Source organism: Pseudophryne corroboree, chromosome 3 (genome assembly GCF_028390025.1).
Source record: "Pseudophryne corroboree isolate aPseCor3 chromosome 3, aPseCor3.hap2, whole genome shotgun sequence".
Taxonomy (NCBI): domain Eukaryota; kingdom Metazoa; phylum Chordata; class Amphibia; order Anura; family Myobatrachidae; genus Pseudophryne; species Pseudophryne corroboree.
The window spans coordinates 417,030,439-417,049,494 of record NC_086446.1 but is presented as its reverse complement, the minus strand read 5'-3'; the positions used below and the strand labels follow the sequence as shown (position 1 = coordinate 417,049,494).

The window sequence follows — 19,056 nt, the reverse complement described above, 5'->3', positions numbered from 1 at the left end:
CTGTTCAGGAAAAAAAATAAGAATTTACTTACCGATAATTCTATTTCTCGTAGTCCGTAGTGGATGCTGGGAACTCCGTAAGGACCATGGGGAATAGCGGCTCCGCAGGAGACTGGGCACAAAAGTAAAGCTTTAGGACTACCTGGTGTGCACTGGCTCCTCCCCCTATGACCCTCCTCCAAGCCTCAGGATACTGTGCCCGGACGAGCGTACACAATAAGGAAGGATTTTGAATCCCGGGTAAGACTCATACAAGCCACACCAATCACACCGTATAACCTGTGATCTGAACCCAGTTAACAGCATGATAACAGAGGAGCCTCTAGAAAGATGGCTCACAACAATAATAACCCGATTTTTGTAACAATAACTATGTACAAGTATTGCAGACAATCCGCACTTGGGATGGGCGCCCAGCATCCACTACGGACTACGAGAAATAGAATTATCGGTAAGTAAATTCTTATTTTCTCTGACGTCCTAGTGGATGCTGGGAACTCCGTAAGGACCATGGGGATTATACCAAAGCTCCCAAACGGGCGGGAGAGTGCAGATGACTCTGCAGCACCGAATGAGAGAACTCCAGGTCCTCCTCAGCCAGGGTATCAAATTTGTAGAATTTAGCAAACGAGTTTGCCCCTGACCAAGTAGCTGCTCGGCAAAGTTGTAACGCCGAGACCCCTCGGGCAGCCGCCCAAGATGAGCCCACCTTCCTTGTGGAATGGGCTTTTACAGATTTTGGCTGTGGCAGGCCTGCCACAGAATGTGCAAGCTGAATTGTACTACAAATCCAACGAGCAATAGTCTGCTTAGAAGCAGGAGCACCCAGCTTGTTGGGTGCATACAGGATAAACAGCGAGTCAGATTTCCTGACTCCAGCCGTCCTGGAAACATATATTTTCAAGGCCCTGACTACGTCCAACAACTTGGAGTCCTCCAAGTCACTAGTAGCCGCAGGTACCACAATAGGTTGGTTCAGATGAAACACTGAAAACACCTTAGGGAGAAAATGAGGACGAGTCCTCAATTCCGCCCTGTCTGAATGGAAGATCAGATAAGGGCTTTTACAGGATAAAGCCCGCCAAATCTGACACGCGCTTGGCCGAGGCCAGGGCCAACAACACGACCACTTTCCATGTGAGATATTTTAACTCCACAGATTCAAGTGGTTCAAACCAATGTGACTTTAGGAACCCCAAAACTACATTGAGATCCCAAGGTGCCACTGGAGGCACAAAAGGAGGCTGTATATGCAGTACCCCTTTTACAAACGTCTGAACTTCAGGAACTGAAGCTAGTTCTTTCTGGAAGAAAATTGACAGGGCCGAAATTTGAACCTTAATGGACCCCAATTTTAGGCCCATAGACACTCCTGTTTACAGGAAATGCAGGAATCGACCTAGTTGAAATTCCTCCATCGGGGCCTTACTGGCCTCGCACCACGCAACATATTTTCGCCAAATGCAGTGATAATGCTTTGCGGTTACATCCTTCCTGACTTGATCAGGGTAGGGATGACTTCATCCGGAATGCCTTTTTCCTTCAGGATCCGGCGTTCAACCGCCCTGCCGTCAAACGCAGCCGCGGTAAGTGTTGGAACAGACAGGGTCCCTGCTGGAGCAGGTCCCTTCTTAGAGGTAGAGGCCACGGGTCCTCCGTGAGCATCTCTTGAAGTTACGGGTACCAAGTCCTTCTTGGCCAATCCGGAGCCACGAGTATAGTTCTTACTCCCCTCCGTCTTATAATTCTCAGTACTTTTGGTATGAGAGGAAGAGGAGGGAACACATACACTGACTGGTACACCCACGGTGTTACCAGAGCGTCCACAGCTATCGCCTGAGGGTCCCTTGACCTGGCGCAATACCTGTCCAATTTTTTGTTTAGGCGGGACGCCATCATGTCCACCTTTGGTTTTTCCCAATGGTTTACAATCATGTGGAAGACTTCTGGGTGAAGTCCCCACTCTCCCGGGTGGAGGTCGTGCCTGCTGAGGAAGTCTGCTTCCCAGTTGTCCACTCCCGGAATGAACACTGCTGACAATGCTATCACATGATTTTCCGCCCAGCGAAAAAGCCTTGCAGCTTCTGCCATTGCCCTCCTGCTTCTTGTGCCGCCCTGTCTGTTTACGTGGGCGACTGCCGTGATGTTGTCCGACTGGATCAGCACCGGCTGACCTTGAAGCAGAGGTCTTGCTTGGCTTAGGGCATTGTAAATGGCCCTTAGCTCCAAAATATTTATGTGAAGTGATGTCTCCAGGCTTGACCACAAGCCCTGGAAATTTCTTCCCTGTGTGACTGCTCCCCAGCCTCGCAGGCTGGCATCCGTGGTCACCAGGACCCAGTCCTGAATGCCGAATCTGCGGCCCTCTAGAAGATGAGCACTCTGCAACCACCACAGGAGAGACACCCTTGTCTTTGGTGACAGGGTTATCCGCTGATGCATCTGAAGATGCGATCCGGACCATTTGTCCAGCAGGTCCCACTGGAAAGTTCTTGCGTGGAATCTGCCGAATGGAATTGCTTCGTAGGAAGCCACCATTTTTCCCAGGACCCTTGTGCACTGATGCACTGACACTTGGCCTGGTTTTAGGAGGTTTCTGACTAGTTCGGATAACTCCCTGGCTTTCTCCTCCGGGAGAAAACACCTTTTTCTGGACTGTGTCCAGGATCATCCCTAGGAATAGAAGGCGTGTCGTCGGGATCAGCTGCGATTTTGGAATATTGAGAATCCAACCGTGCTGCCGCAGCACTATCTGAGATAGTGCTACCCCGACTTCCAACTGTTCCCTGGATCTTGCCCTTATCAGGAGATCGTCCAAGTAAGGGATAACTAAAACTCCCTTCTTTCGAAGGAGTATCATAATTTCGGCCATTACCTTGGTAAAGACCCGGGGTGCCGTGGACAATCCAAACGGCAGCGTCTGAAACTGATAGTGACAGTTCTGTACCACAAACCTGAGGTACCCTTGGAGAAGGGTAAATTGGGACATGTAGGTAAGCATCTTTGATGTCCAGAGAGACCATATAGTCCCCTTCTTCCAGGTTTGCAATCACTGCTCTGAGTGACTCCATCTTGAATTTGAACCTTTGTATGTAAGTGTTCAAGGATTTTAGATTTAAAATTGGTCTCGCCGAGCCGTCCGGCTTCGGTACCACAATATAGTGTGGAATAGTACCCCTTTCCCTGTTGCAGGAGGGGTACCTTGATTATCACCTGCTGGGAATACAGCCTGTGAATGGCTTGCAATACTGCCTCCCTGTCTGAGGGAGACGTCGGTAAAGCAGACTTTATGAAACGGCGAGGGGGAGACGTCTCGAATTTCTTGAGACGGGCCCCCACCGTGCCTGAGTCCGCTTGTAAAGCCCCAGCGTCATGCTGAGGACTTTGCGGAGGCGGGAGAGGGCTTTTGTTCCTGGGAACTGGCTGTTTGCTGCAGCCTTTTTGATAGACCTACCCCAAATAACTCCTCCCCCTTATAAGGCAATACTTCCATGTGCCTTTTAGAATCCGCATCACCTGACCACTGCCGCGTCCATAAACCTCTTCTTGCAGAAATGGACAGCGCGCTAACTCTTGATGCCAGTCGGCAAATATCCCTCTGTGCATCACGCATATATAAAAATGCATCTTTCAAATGCTCTATAGTCAGTAATATACTGTCCCTATCTAGGGTATCAATATTTTCAGTCAGGGAATCCGACCACGCCACCCCAGCACTGCACATCCAGGCTGAGGCGATTGCTGGTCGCAGTATAACACCCGTGTGAGTGTATATACATTTTAGGATATTCTCCTGCTTTCTATCGGCAGGTTCCTTTAGGGCAGCCGTATCAGGAGAGGGTAGTGCTACCTGTTTAGACAAGCGTGTGAGCGCTTTATCCACCCTAGGGGGTGTTTCCCAACGTGCCCTATCCTCTGGCGGGAAAGGGTATGATGCCAATAACCTTTTAGGAATTATCAGTTTTTTATCGGGGGAAACCCACGCCTCATCACACACTTCATTTAATTCCTCGGATACAGGAAAAACTACAGGCAGTTTTTCTTTCACCAAACATAATACCCTTTTTAGTGGTACTTGTATTATCAGAGATATGCAATACATTTTTCATTGCTGCAATCATGTAACGTGTGGCCCTACTGGAAGTCACGTTTGTCTCCTCATCATCGACACTGGAGTCAGTATCCGTGTCTGTGTCTGCCATTTGAGGTAACGGGCGTTTTAAGCCCCTGATGGCGTTTGAGACCCCTGGACAGGCACAAGCTGAGTAGCCGGCTGTCTCATGTCGTCAACTGTCTTTCGTAAAGAACTGACACTGTCACGCAATTCCTTCCATAAGCTCAGCCACTCAGTGTCGACTCCCTAGGGGGTGACAACTCTATAATAGGCAATTGCTCCGCCTCCATCTCATTTTCCTCCTCAAACATGTCGACACAATCGTACCGACACACCGCACACACACAGGGAATGCTCTGATAGAGGACAGGACCCCACTAGCCCTTTGGGGAGACAGAGGGAGAGTATGCCAGCACACACCAGAACGCTATATATAGACAGGAATACCACTATGAAACGTACTTTTCCCTTTATAGCTGCTGTTATTATTAGAACTGCGCCAAATTAGTGCCCCCCTCTCTTTTTTACCCTTTTCTGTAGTGCAGGACTGCAGGGGAGAGTCAGGGAGACGTCCTTCCAGCGGAGCTGTGATGGAAAATGGCGCCCGTGTGCTGAGGAGATAGGCTCCGCCCCCTTCTCGGCGGCCTTTTCTCCCGCTTTTTGGTGAGTTCTGGCAGGGGTTAAAATACATCCATATAGCCCTGGGGGTTATATGTGGTGTATTTTCGCCAGCCAAGGTGTTTACATTGCTGCTCAGGGCGCCCCCCCCCTAGCGCCCTGCACCCTCAGTGACCGAAGTGTGAAGTGTGCCTGAGTAACAATGGCGCACAGCTGCAGTGCTGTGCGCTACCTTGTTGAAGACTGGTGTCTTCTGCCGCCGATTTTTCCGGACCTCTTCTTGCTTCTGGCTCTGTAAGGGGGCCGGCGGTGCGGCTCTGGGACCGGACTCCGAGGCTGGGCCTGTGTTCGGTCCCTCTGGAGCTAATGGTGTCCAGTAGCCTAAGAAGCCCAAGCTGGCTGCAAGCAGGCAGGTTCGCTTCTTCTCCCCTTAGTCCCTCGATGCAGTGAGCCTGTTGCCAGCAGGTCTCACTGAAAATAAAAAACCTAAAACTAAACTTTCACTAAGAAGCTCAGGAGAGCCCCTAGTGTGCACCCTTCTCGGCCGGGCACAAAAATCTAACTAAGGCTTGGAGGAGGGTCATAGGGGGAGGAGCCAGTGAACACCAGGTAGTCCTAAAGCTTTACTTTTGTGCCCAGTCTCCTGCGGAGCCGCTATTCCCCATGGTCCTTACGGAGTTCCCAGCATCCACTAGGACGTCAGAGAAATTCCCTATTAAATGGCCTCTAACGTGCACCACCAAATTTGTAACCTACGTTATCATTTGCCCGTGCGGTAGATATTATATCGGCAAGACTGAATGCCAATTTAAAATCAGGATGGCACAACACAGGCTGGCTATCAGGAATGCCCTTGCATCAGGCAAGGGGGAACAACCAGTAGCAAAGCACTTTGTGGAGTTTAGACACACCATGGCCACCTTCAAACATAGGATCATAGACCATGTACCTGAGTCTATGCGGGGTGGCGATAGAGGTAAAAAACTCTTACAATTGGAGTCGATGTGGATCCATAGGCTAAACACTCTTAGACCGGCTGGTCTAAATGACAACTTGGGTCTTATCAACTTTATCTAGTAGGGCCATGATCGTGAGCCTTATCCCTGGGAGAGGGTGTCATAATAAATTCTAAAAGAATAAGTTAGCTGGCACAAGTTTAAAATTAATGCTAGGTGCCTAAAATAAGAATTTACTTACCGATAATTCTATTTCTCGTAGTCCGTAGTGGATGCTGGGGACTCCGTAAGGACCATGGGGAATAGCGGCTCCGCAGGAGACTGGGCACAAAAGTAAAGCTTTAGAACTACCTGGTGTGCACTGGCTCCTCCCCCTATGACCCTCCTCCAAGCCTCAGTTAGGATACTGTGCCCGGACGAGCGTACACAATAAGGAAGGATTTTGAATCCCGGGTAAGACTCATACCAGCCACACCAATCACACCGTACAACTCGTGATCTAAACCCAGTTAACAGCATGATAACAGAGGAGCCTCTAGAAAAGATGGCTCACTACAGCAATAACCCGATTTTTTTTTGGTAACAATAACTATGTACCAGTATTGCAGACAATCCGCACTTGGGATGGGCGCCCAGCATCCACTACGGACTACGAGAAATAGAATTATCGGTAAGTAAATTCTTATTTTCTCTAACGTCCTAAGTGGATGCTGGGGACTCCGTAAGGACCATGGGGATTATACCAAAGCTCCCAAACGGGCGGGAGAGTGCGGATGACTCTGCAGCACCAAATGAGAGAACTCCAGGTCCTCCTCAGCCAGGGTATCAATTTTGTAGAATTTTACAAACGTATTTGCTCCTGACCAAGTAGCTGCTCGGCAAAGTTGTAAAGCCGAGACCCCTCGGGCAGCCGCCCAAGATGAGCCCATCTTCCTTGTGGAGTGGGCATTTACAGATTTTTGGCTGTGGCAGGCCTGCCACAGAATGTGCAAGCTGAATTGTACTACAAATCCAACGAGCAATAGTCTGCTTAGAAGCAGGAGCACCCAGCTTGTTGGGTGCATACAGGATAAACAGCGAGTCAGATTTCCTGACTCCAGCCGTCCTGGAAACATATATTTTCAGGGCCCTGACAACGTCTAGCAACTTGGAGTCCTCCAAGTCCCTAGTAGCCGCAGGCACCACAATAGGTTGGTTCAGGTGAAACGCTGAAACCACCTTAGGGAAAAACTGAGGACGAGTCCTCAATTCCGCCCTGTCCGAATGGAAAATCAGATAAGGGCTTTTACAGGATAAAGCCGCCAATTCTGACACGCGCCTGGCCCAGGCCAGGGCCAACAGCATGACCACTTTCCATGTGAGATATTTTAACTCCACAGATTTAAGTGGTTCAAACCAATGTGACTTTTGGAACCCAAAAACTACATTGCGATCCCAAGGTGCCACTGGAGGCACAAAAGGAGGCTGTATATGCAGTACCCCTTTTACAACGTCTGAACTTCAGGGACTGAAGCTAGTTCTTTTTGGAAGAAAATTGACAGGGCGGAAATTTGAACCTTAATGGACCCCAATTTCAGGCCCATAGACATTCCTGTTTGCAGGAAATGTAGGAATCGACCAAGTTGAATTTCCTCCGTCGGGCCTTACTGGCCTCGCACCACGCAACATATTTTCGCCAAATGCGGTGATAATGTTTTGCGGTTACATCCTTCCTGGCTTTGATCAGGATAGGGATGACTTCATCCGGAATGCCTTTTTTCCTTCAGGATCCGGCGTTCAACCGCCATGCCGTCAAACGCAGCCGCGGTAAGTCTTGGAACAGACAGGGTCCTTGCTGGAGCAGGTCCCTTCTTAGAGGTAGAGGCCACGGATCCTCCGTGAGCATCTCTTGAAGTTCCGGTTACCAAGTCCTTCTTGGCCAATCCGGAGCCACGAATATAGTGCTTACTCCTCTCCATCTTATCAATCTCAGTACCTTGGGTATGAGAGGCAGATGAGGGAACACATACACTGACTGGTACACCCACGGTGTTACCAGAGCGTCTACAGCTATTGCCTGAGGGTCCCTTGACCTGGCGCAATACCTGTCGAGTTTTTCCCAACGGTTTATAATTATGTGGAAGACTTCTGGGTGAAGTCCCCACTCTCCCGGGTGGAGGTCGTGTCTGCTGAGGAAGTCTGCTTCCCAGTTGCCCGGAATTGCTGACAGTGCTATCACATGATTTTCCGCCCAGCGAAGAATCCTTGCAGCTTCTGCCATTGCCCTCCTGCTTCTTGTGCCACCCTGTCTGTTTACGTGGGTGACTGCCGTGATGTTGTCCGACTGGATCAACACCGGCTGACCTTGAAGCAGAGGTCTTGCTAAGCTTAGAGCATTGTAAATGGCCCTTAGCTTCAGGATATTTATGTGAAGTGATGTCTCCAGGCTTGACCATAAGCCCTGGAAATTCCTTCCCTGTGTGACTGCTCCCCAGCCTCGCAGGCTGGCATCCGTGGTCACCAGGACCCAGTCCTGAATGCCGAATCTGCGGCCCTCTAGAAGATGAGCACTCTGCAACCAACACAGGAGGAACACCCTTGTTCTTGGTGACAGGGTTATCCGCTGATGCATCTGAAGATGCGACCCGGACCATTTGTCCAGCAGGTCCCACTGGAAAGTTCTTGCGTGGAATCTGCCGAATGGGATTGCTTCGTAGGAAGCCACCATTTTACCCAGAACCCTTGTGCATTGATGCACTGAGACTTGGCTCGGTTTTAGGAGGTTCCTGACTAGCTCGGATAACTCCCTGGCTTTCTCCTCCGGGAGAAACACCTTTTTCTGGACTGTGTCCAGGATCATCCCTAGGAACAGAAGACGAGTCGTCGGAACCAGCTGCGATTTTGGAATATTGAGAATCCAATCGTGCTGCCGCAACACTACCTGAGATAGTGCTACACCGACCTCCAACTGTTCCCTGGATCTTACCCTTATCAGGGAATCGTCCAAGTAAGGGATAACTAAAATTCCCTTCCTTCGAAGGAATATCATCATTTCGGCCATTACCTTGGTAAATACCCGGGGTGCCGTGGACCATCCATACGGCAGCGTCTGAACTGATAGTGACAGTTCTGTACCATAAACCTGAGGTACCCTTGGTGAGAAGGGTAAATTTGGACATGAAGGTAAGCATCCTTGATGTCCCGAGACATCATGTAGTCCCCTTCTTCCAGGTTCGCAATCACTGCTCTGAGTGACTCAATCTTGAATTTGAACCTCTGTAAGTGTTCAAAGATTTTAGATTTAGAATCGGTCTCACCGAGCCGTCCGGCTTCGGTATCACAACAGTGTGGAATAATACCCCGTTCCCTGTTGCAGGAGGGGTACCTTGATTATCACCTGCTGGGAATACAGCTTGTGAATGGCTTCCAAAACTGTCTCCCTGTCAGAAGGAGACATCGGTAAAGCCGACTTTAGGAAACGGCGAGGGGGAGACGTCTCGAATTCCAATTTGTACCCCTGAGATATCACCTGAAGGATCCAGGGGTCTACTTGCGAGTGAGCCCACTGCGCGCTGAAATTCATTGAGACGGGCCCCCCACCGTGCCTGATTCTGCTTGTAAAGCCCCAGCGTCATACTGAGGGCTTGGCAGAGGCGGGAGAGGGTTTCTGTTCCTGGGAACTGGCTGATTTCTGCAGCCTTTTTCCTCTCCCTCTGTCACGGGGCAGAAATGAGGAACCTTTTGCCCGCTTGTCCACGAAAAGACTGCGCCTGATAATACGGCGTCTTCTCATGTTGAGAGGCGACCTGGGGTACAAACGTGGATTTCCCAGCTGTTGCCGTGGCCACCAGGTCTGAAAGACCGACCCCAAATAACTCCTCCCCTTAATAAGGCAATACTTCCAAATGCCGTTTGAAATCCGCATCACCTGACCACTGTCGTGTCCATAACTCTCTACTGGTAGAAATGGACAACGCACTTAGACTTGATGCCAGTCGGCAAATATTCCGCTGTGCATCACGCATATATAGAAATGCATCTTTTAAATGCTCTATAGGCAAAAATATACTGTCCCTATCTAGGGTATCAATATTTTCAGTCAGGGAATCCGACCACGCCAACCCAGCACTGCACATCCAGGCTGAGGCGATTGCTGGTCGCAGTATAACACCAGTATGTGTGTAAATACATTTTAGGATACCCTCCTGCTTTCTATCAGCAGGATCCTTAAGGGCGGCCATCTCAGGAGAGGGTAGAGCCCTTACAAGCGTGTGAGCGCTTTATCCACCCTAGGGGGTGTTTCCCAACGCACCCTAACCTCTGGCGGGAAAGGATATAATGCCAATAACATTTTAGAAATTATCAGTTGTTATCGGGGGAAACCCACGCATCATCACACACCTCATTTAATTTCTCAGATTCAGGAAAACTACAGGTAGTTTTTCCTCACCGAACATAATACCCCTTTTTGGTGGTACTCGTATTATCAGAAATGTGTAAAACATTTTTCATTGCCTCCATCATGTAACGTGTGGCCCTACTGGAAGTCACATTTGTCTCTTCACCGTCGACACTGGAGTCAGTATCCGTGTCGGCGTCTATATCTGCCATCTGAGGTAACGGGCGCTTTAGAGCCCCTGACGGCCTATGAGACGTCTGGACAGGCACAAGCTGAGTAGCCGGCTGTCTCATGTCAACCACTGTCTTTTATACAGAGCTGACACTGTCACGTAATTCTTCCAACAGTTCATCCACTCAGGTGTCGACCCCCTAGGGGGTGACATCACTATTACAGGCAATCTGCTCCGTCTCCACATAATTTTTCTCCTCATACATGTCGACACAAACGTACCGACATACAGCACACACACAGGGAATGCTCTGATAGAGGACAGGACCCCACTAGCCCTTTGGGGAGACAGAGGGAGAGTTTGCCAGCACACACCAGAGCGCTATATATATATATATATATATATATATATATATATACAGGGATAACCTTATATAAGTGTTTTTCCCCTTATAGCTGCTGTATCTTTAATACTGCGCGTAATTAGTGCCCCCCCTCTTTTTTTTTTTAACCCTTTCTGTAGTGTAGTGACTGCAGGGGAGAGCCAGGGAGCTTCCCTCCAACGGAGCTGTGAGGGAAAATGGCGCCAGTGTGCTGAGGAGATAAGGCCGCCGATAAGGGGGCGGAGCCTATCTCCCGTTTTTCTATGTATTCTGGCAGGGGTTAAATGCATCCATATAGCCCAGGAGCTATATGTGATGCATTTTTTGCCATCCAAGGTGTTTTTATTGCGTCTCAGGGCGCCCCCCCCCCCCCCCCCCCCAGCGCCCTGCACCCTCAGTGACCGGAGTGTGAAGTGTGCTGAGAGCAATGGCGCACAGCTGCAGTGCTGTGCGCTACCTTGTTGAAGACAGGACGTCTTCTGCCGCCGATTTTCCGGACCTCTTCTGTCTTCTGGCTCTGTAAGGGGGCCGGCGGCGCGGCTCTGGGACCCATCCATGGCTGGGCCTGTGATCGTCCCTCTGGAGCTAATGTCCAGTAGCCTAAGAAGCCCAATCCACTCTGCACGCAGGTGAGTTCGCTTCTTCTCCCCTTAGTCCCTCGATGCAGTGAGCCTGTTGCCAGCAGGTCTCACTGAAAATAAAAAACCTAAAACTAAACTTTTCACTAAGCAGCTCAGGAGAGCCACCTAGTGTGCACCCTTCTCGTTCGGGCACAAAAATCTAACTGAGGCTTGGAGGAGGGTCATAGGGGGAGGAGCCAGTGCACACCAGGTAGTTCTAAAGCTTTACTTTTGTGCCCAGTCTCCTGCGGAGCCGCTATTCCCCATGGTCCTTACGGAGTCCCCAGCATCCACTTAGGACGTTAGAGAAAACAAGGATATATAGCCATATGATTCTCCATGTATATGGAGAGTGTTAACAAGTAGTTGTGGCGGAGCCATTTGGTTTGTTCATTAGCGCATTTTTTAATATGTTTGTCACATTTGTATTTTTTATTGTGTCTAAAAAGATGTTTTCAAATGATTTAGTAACCTAGCATCAAATAATGAGAGCACTGAAACTGTATCACTACTTTTATGCTACCGCCTTTAATATGCATATAGGCATAACAATTGTTGTTTTGAGCAATATTCACGATACTGTATCACTAAGGTTGTTTACATTCTCCTTTGTTGCTAGACAGCGTGGCCATGGACGCGCCCCCGGGCGCCGGCGCGTCACTTCCGCTGAGATGCTGGAGACGACTGGCGGGACGCCGCGGCCAGTGGCACACGCTGGAGGGGATGTTCCTTGTGGGGGGTAAGTTCTATTTAATCACACTTTGTATTGTATTGCACTAATCCTGACGAAGGGGGAGACCCCGAAACGTTGATATGCACCATTACAAGTTTTAGCTGGTTTAAGACTCTGAGTGCTGCCTCATTTTTTCCTGTCTGTGTGTGTGTGTATATATATATATATATATATATATGTATATATATATTTATTTACACACAAAAAGTCTATCAGCCCCCCCATCCACCGCCCAGGGATGGGGGGTGGGGGACAGCCTCGGCTTCACCAGCTTTAGGTGCCTAGAGGGTGGGGACCCCTTGATTTAAGGGGTCCCCACTCGCCCAGGGTACCTCGACCAGGGGTGACTAGTTGGGGGTGTAATGCCACGGCCGCAGGGACCTACAGAAATGTGTCCCCCGGCTGTGGCACTATCTTCTCGGCTAGTGGAGCCTGGTGTTGGTTTAAAAAATACGGAGGACCCCTACGTCTTTTGTCCCTCGTATTTTTGGAACCAGGGCCGGCCCAAGAGCCCGGTGCTGGTTGTCTAAATACAGGGGGACCCCAATTTTTCCCTGGTATTTAAATTCCCAGGACCGGCTCAAGGAGCCCTAGGCTGGTTATGCTTAGGAGGGGGGTACCTACGCAAATTTCTTTTTTACATATTTAACTATTTCTGACCCTTTTCCACAGAGAAGCAAGCACGGATCTCACTGATCCGTGCATGACTATCTGAACACGGCAGCAAAAAGCAGGTCTATTTGAAAGCTCATTTTTTTTATCGAATTCTATGCTTTCCCGGCAGTGTTTGGCTATTGTCGGCAGTGATTGAGAATACAAATTCTTAGTAAATTACCGAGTTATATAAAGTACAACACAGATTCTTTAACGCAGACGATCTACAGTACTGTGTTGCTCAAACAGTTAGTTGCGTTAGAATACACTAATTTAGAGATGAGCGGGTTCGGATGTAACACTATAATTAATGCCAGTTCGGTTTTATCTGGATTTTTTTCTATTGGCTATCCAAAACACGTGAAATCCGTGAGCCAATAAGATTCTGTTTTGAGAACCGAGTACATCCAAGTAAAACAGAACCTGCTCATCTCTACACTAATTTATATTTACTGGTATGTCTACAGGTGCTCATTACCGCTGTGTATTTTAGATAGCGGAATGAGTCGCTCCAGCAGATTTTCCCTGATTTGTGAGAAACCTGTGTGCACCCTTCCATTGAATGTTTTACAATGGATTACACAGAAAAAAAAAAATGAATAAAGTGAATGTGAGGGAAAAAAAAAAGTAGATTGGCACTTTGGGAATCAAACCCGGGACCCTCAGCGTGGGAGGCGGGAGCCTTCACCGCTAACCCATGTCGTGCATGGAAGATACACAAGTTCATGTTTAAAAGTAATGCAAGCAGCGATTCCTTCCCATTGGTGTTTGTTTATGCAGTTAGGGGATTCGGACGCTCATTTAGTGCACCGTACATACTTTAAAGTCAATGAGCTACAATTTTCCTTTCACACATTAGTTGCGTCTGCATACACAAGTGTTTTAACACGTTCATTTGCGCCTGTATAAACTATTCACGCAGTGATTTTGCATCCAGGAACTTAGGGAGGAGCTTTTATCTCTCCCCATTATACTTAATACTACTGGATTTGGACGCTCACATATCCCTAACATCAATAGACCATACTGTACCTGTAACACGTTCGTTTGCGTCTGTATATGCTGTACTATTTGCGTCTGTGCTGTATATACTGGTATATACTGTATGACATCCTGTAGCATAATGTAGCGTAATGAGACGCACCAGTAAAGTAGCTCTTACGCTGTAGTTCAGTATTGTATTTTAATGGAGACCACACGCATGCGCATTGGTGATTTTAAAAAGTGACATCTGGTGATCTTAGGTATTACACTCAAAGGTAACACCAAACGCTCTGTGCGCCTCCCTTCGACTAGGCGCGCCTCCTTGCGCCCAGGCACGCTGCGTATGCCTGATCGCGACTACCGCCTCAGTCAGCCAAGATAATGGAGGACCCATCTGTATGTGCAAAATTCTGCTGATACAATCATTAAGTTTTGCTTTGCTATACCACAGAACACCATTCTACAGTATTTGCAAATTAGAATTATGTGGACTTTATAGTCTGTAAATAAAACTGGGTCACCGCATTCTGCTATATGGTCTGGTAAGACTTGAAAGACATTCGCAGAACAATTTAGAACATGTTATTCATCTGTAGTTGACAACTTTTGTTACATACCCATTAAATCAGCAAAACCTCCAACTGGTAATCGGCAAGTCCCCGTAACAAACTGAAGTAGTCTCATGCGCTTCTCATTATCAATGTCTTTAACAAACTATGAGAGGAAAAAAGGAAAAATGGTTAAGGGCATAAACTAAAATGCAAATCTAAGGAAAATTCCCATCTTGAAATAATATTTGCATGAAACAAATATGTACTGACAACCTTTGGTGTACACCATGGGCCTGATTCAGAGACGGAGTTGCTATATCTGCTACATGGAAGCAGCAGCGATAGCACTAATATGGTAATGCAGCAGAGGCATCACATCTCCTGCATGCATTACAGATCCGAGCTGCGTCTCGGATCAACTGCGATACTATCGGCGTGACCCATGGTTTCACGCAAGCTGGCCACTGCAGGTCTGAACAAGAGGCCAGGAAATCTATGTCATCTGACAGACATCCTGGCCTCGTCCCTCCTCCGCAACAGTGGCAAGACGCATCCATTTTGACAAATGGAGGCTGCCACCACCCCCTCTCCCCTTCCCAAAGGGCATTAAGACTGCCAATCACAGAGTATGATGCTGTCCTGAGTCTGCCATCACAATCCTGTACTGCATATGCGCAAAGTACAGAACACCAGTACTTTGCTGCATGTGATGCAGATCCTTATTGCATATATATTCAGCTTGTTTCCACACGTGTGTGTGTGTGTGTGTGTGTGTGTGTGTGTGTGTGTGTGTGTGTGTGTGTATATATTATATATATCAGTACCAGTCAAAAGTTTGGACACACTTTCTCATTCAAATGAATGAGAAAGTGTGTCCAAACCTTTGACTGGTACTAAAAAAAAAAAAATTACACACACACACACACACACACACACACACATATATATATACATGCACACAGACCGTATATAACAGTGACTGCAAAAACGCGCTATAACACGTATTTTACACGAAAATAGCTCTCTAGGACTCGCTTTAAAAAAATCAGAGAGTCCCACAGAACTCTGATCTGGCTGTGCGTGTCCTTGCCTGCTCCCGTGCCGCAGCCAATTACCACCTGCATGCTGTCTGTAGCGTGTCCCCAGCCAATCACCACGCTGCCTGCACTGCTACCCCAGCCAATCACCGTGGAGCAAAATGGCGCCTGCAGCCTCCGCTCAGCACAACTCGAGAAGATCCCTCATCCCTGCTTGGTGCCAGCTCCGTGTTGCTGCCCACTCAGTATCTGCAGGCATCGCCGACACCCGTCCCTGCTGTGACTGCTCCACACTGCCACCACCACCGCTGCTGCTCTGCTTCCCACTTGCCCCTGAGGTTGCCATTCCAGGGACGCTGGTGTACTTGCCGTCGTCCTGCAGTCTGCAGCGACCCCATATGCTTCTGGCTGCTACTCCAGCTTTGAGAACTGCTGCTCCCCCACAGAAGTCAGCCCCCTTCCCCCCTAACCCAACCCGTGGAAGGACCGACAGGATCTCTTGGCTGGCCGGGTGAGTGTCTACATTAGGGTACAGGTGCAGCAAGATCTAGATAAGGGTAACTGATTAATATAAGGGTCTGTTAGTACAGGTAACAGATGTGGGGTAGAAATAGTACGTTTAAAAGTATAACATGTAAATACATATAACAGGAAATAAAAAGCAAAGTCAAAATAAAATCAAAACAGTTTAAACAGTTTTTGGTACCACAGTGTCAAATAAATAATGTACAGTGTAAAAGTACAGTATACAAGCAGTTTTGTAGACCATAATGATTAGTTTTCAAATGGAGAGAGTAGCATAGGTAGTTAGTGGATCTTTTTGTCTCTACCCATCTGTGTGGATTTAGCTTGAGTGGCGTGTTTCAAACCCAGATACTCCAATCCCTGCAAAATGCTAGCACTACACTGCAGGAGGTGCCTGTGTAACAACATTATTGCCCCCGGGATGAGATGCCGCTCAAACCAAATCCACACAAGTGAATAGAGAAAAAATAAGAATTTACTTACCGATAATTCTATTTCTCATAGTCCGTAGTGGATGCTGGGACTCCGTAAGGACCATGGGGAATAGCGGCTCCGCAGGAGACTGGGCACAAAAGTAAAAGCTTGAACTAGCTGGTGTGCACTGGCTCCTCCCCCTATGACCCTCCTCCAAGCCTCAGTTAGGATACTGTGCCCGGACGAGCGTACATAATAAGGAAGGATATTGAATCCCGGGTAAGACTCATACCAGCCACACCAATCACACCGTACAACCTGTGATCTGAACCCAGTTAACAGTATGATAAACGAAGGAGCCTCTGAAAAGATGGCTCACAACAATAATAACCCGAATTTTGTAACAATAACTATATACAAGTATTGCAGACAATCCGCACTTGGGATGGGCGCCCAGCATCCACTACGGACTATGAGAAATAGAATTATCGGTAAGTAAATTCTTATTTTCTCTAACGTCCTAAGTGGATGCTGGGACTCCGTAAGGACCATGGGGATTATACCAAAGCTCCCAAACGGGCGGGAGAGTGCGGATGACTCTGCAGCACCGAATGAGAGAACTCCAGGTCCTCCTCAGCCAGGGTATCAAATTTGTAGAATTTAGCAAACGTGTTTGCCCCTGACCAAGTAGCTGCTCGGCAAAGTTGTAAAGCCGAGACCCCTCGGGCAGCCGCCCAAGATGAGCCCACCTTCCTTGTGGAATGGGCTTTTACAGATTTTGGCTGTGGCAGGCCTGCCACAGAATGTGCAAGCTGAATTGTACTACAAATCCAACGAGCAATCGTCTGCGTAGAAGCAGGAGCACCCAGCTTGTTGGGTGCATACAGGATAAACAGCGAGTCAGATTTCCTGACTCCAGCCGTCCTGGAAATATATATTTTCAGGGCCCTGACTACGTCCAGTAACTTGGAGTCCTCCAAGTCCCTAGTAGCCGCAGGCACCACAATAGGCTGGTTCACGTGAAACGCTGAAACCACCTTTGGGAGAAATTGAGGACGAGTCCTCAATTCTGCCCTATTCGTGTGAAAAATCAGGTAAGGGCTTTTATAAGATAAAGCCGCCAATTCTGAGACACGCCTGGCTGAAGCCAGGGCTAACAGCATTACCACCTTCCATGTGAGATATTTTAATTCCACAGTGGTGAGTGGTTCAAACCAATGTGATTTTAGGAACCCCAAAACCACATTGAGATCCCAAGGTGCCACCGGGGGCACAAAAGGAGGCTGTATATGCAGTACCCCTTTGACAAACGTCTGGACTTCAGGCACTGAAGCCAGTTCTTTTTGGAAGAAAATCGACAGGGCCGAAATTTGAACCTTAATGGACCCTAATTTTAGGCCCATAGACAGTCCTGTTTGCAGGAAATGTAGGAAGCGACCCAGTTGAAATTCCTCTGTAGGGGCCTCTTTGGCTTCACACCACGCAACATATTTTCGCCAAATGCGGTGATAATGTTTCGCGGTTACATCCTTCCTGGCCTTTATCAGGGTAGGGATGACTTCTTCTGGAATGCCTTTTTCCTTCAGGATCCGGCGTTCAACCGCCATGCCGTCAAACGCAGCCGCGGTAAGTCTTGGAACAGACAAGGTCCCTGCTGGAGCAGGTCCTTTCTTAGAGGTAGAGGCCATGGGTCCTCCGTGAGCATCTCTTGAAGTTCCGGGTACCAAGTCCTTCTTGGCCAATCCGGAACCACGAGTATAGTTCTTACTCCTCTCCTTTTTATGATTCTCAGTACTTTTGGTATGAGAGGCAGAGGAGGGAACACATACACTGACTGGTACACCCATGGTGTTACCAGAGCGTCCACCGCTATTGCCTGAGGGTCCCTTGACCTGGCGCAATATCTGTCTAGTTTTTTGTTGAGACGGGACGCCATCATGTCCACCTTTGGTTTTTCCCAACGGTTTACCATCTCTTGGAAGACTTCTGGATGAAGTCCCCACTCCCCCGGATGAAGGTCGTGTCTGCTGAGGAAGTCCGCTTCCCAGTTGTCCACTCCGGAATGAACACTGCTGACAGTGCTATCGCATGATTCTCCGCCCAGCGAAGAATCCTTGCAGCTTCTGCCATCGCCCTCCTGCTTCTCGTGCCGCCCTGTCTGTTTACGTGGGCGACTGACGTGATGTTGTCCGATTGGATCAATACCGCCTGACCCTGAAGCAGGGGTTTTGCTTGACTAAGGGCATTGTAAATGGCCCTTAGTTCCAGAATGTTTATATGAAGAGATGTTTCCATGCTTGACCACAAGCCCTGGAAATTTTGTCCCTGTGTGACTGCTCCCCAGCCTCTCAGGCTGGCATCTGTGGTCACCAGGATCCAATCCTGAATGCCGAATCTGCGGCCCTCTAGTAGATGAGCACTCTGCAGCCACCACAGAAGAGACACCCTTGTCCTTGGCGACAGGGTTATCCGCTGATGCATCTGAAGATGCGATCCGGACCATTTGTCCAGAAGATCCCACTGAAACATTCTTGCATGGAATCTTCCGAATGGAATCGCTTCGTAAGAAGCCACCATTTTTCCCAGGACCCTCGTGCACTGATGCACTGACACCTAACCTGGTTTTAGGAGATTCCTGACTAGCTCGGATAACTCCCTGGCCTTCTCCTCTGGGAGAAACACCTTTTTCTGGACTGTGTCCAGAATCATTCCTAGGAACAGGAGACGTGTCGTTGGAATCAGCTGCGATTTTGGAATATTTAGAATCCACCCGTGCTGACGTAACACTAACTGAGATAGTGCTACTCCGACTTCTAACTGTTCCCTGGACCTTGCCCTTATCAGGAGATCGTCCAAGTAAGGGATAATTAAAACGCCTTTTCTTCGAAGAAGAATCATCATTTCGGCCATTACCTTGG

At 48.5% G+C, this 19,056-nt stretch overlaps 1 protein-coding gene across 1 annotated transcript in view; it reads right to left on the bottom strand.

Annotated features, from left to right (window-relative positions):
- The window catches only part of ITCH (itchy E3 ubiquitin protein ligase), a 287,604-nt gene that overhangs the window by 7,974 nt on the left and 260,574 nt on the right, over positions 1–19,056 (bottom strand). The window contains exon 11 of the mRNA XM_063963188.1: positions 14,229–14,325. Coding sequence (XP_063819258.1) covers positions 14,229–14,325 — 97 coding nt within the window. The remainder of the gene's footprint in view (positions 1–14,228; positions 14,326–19,056) is intronic.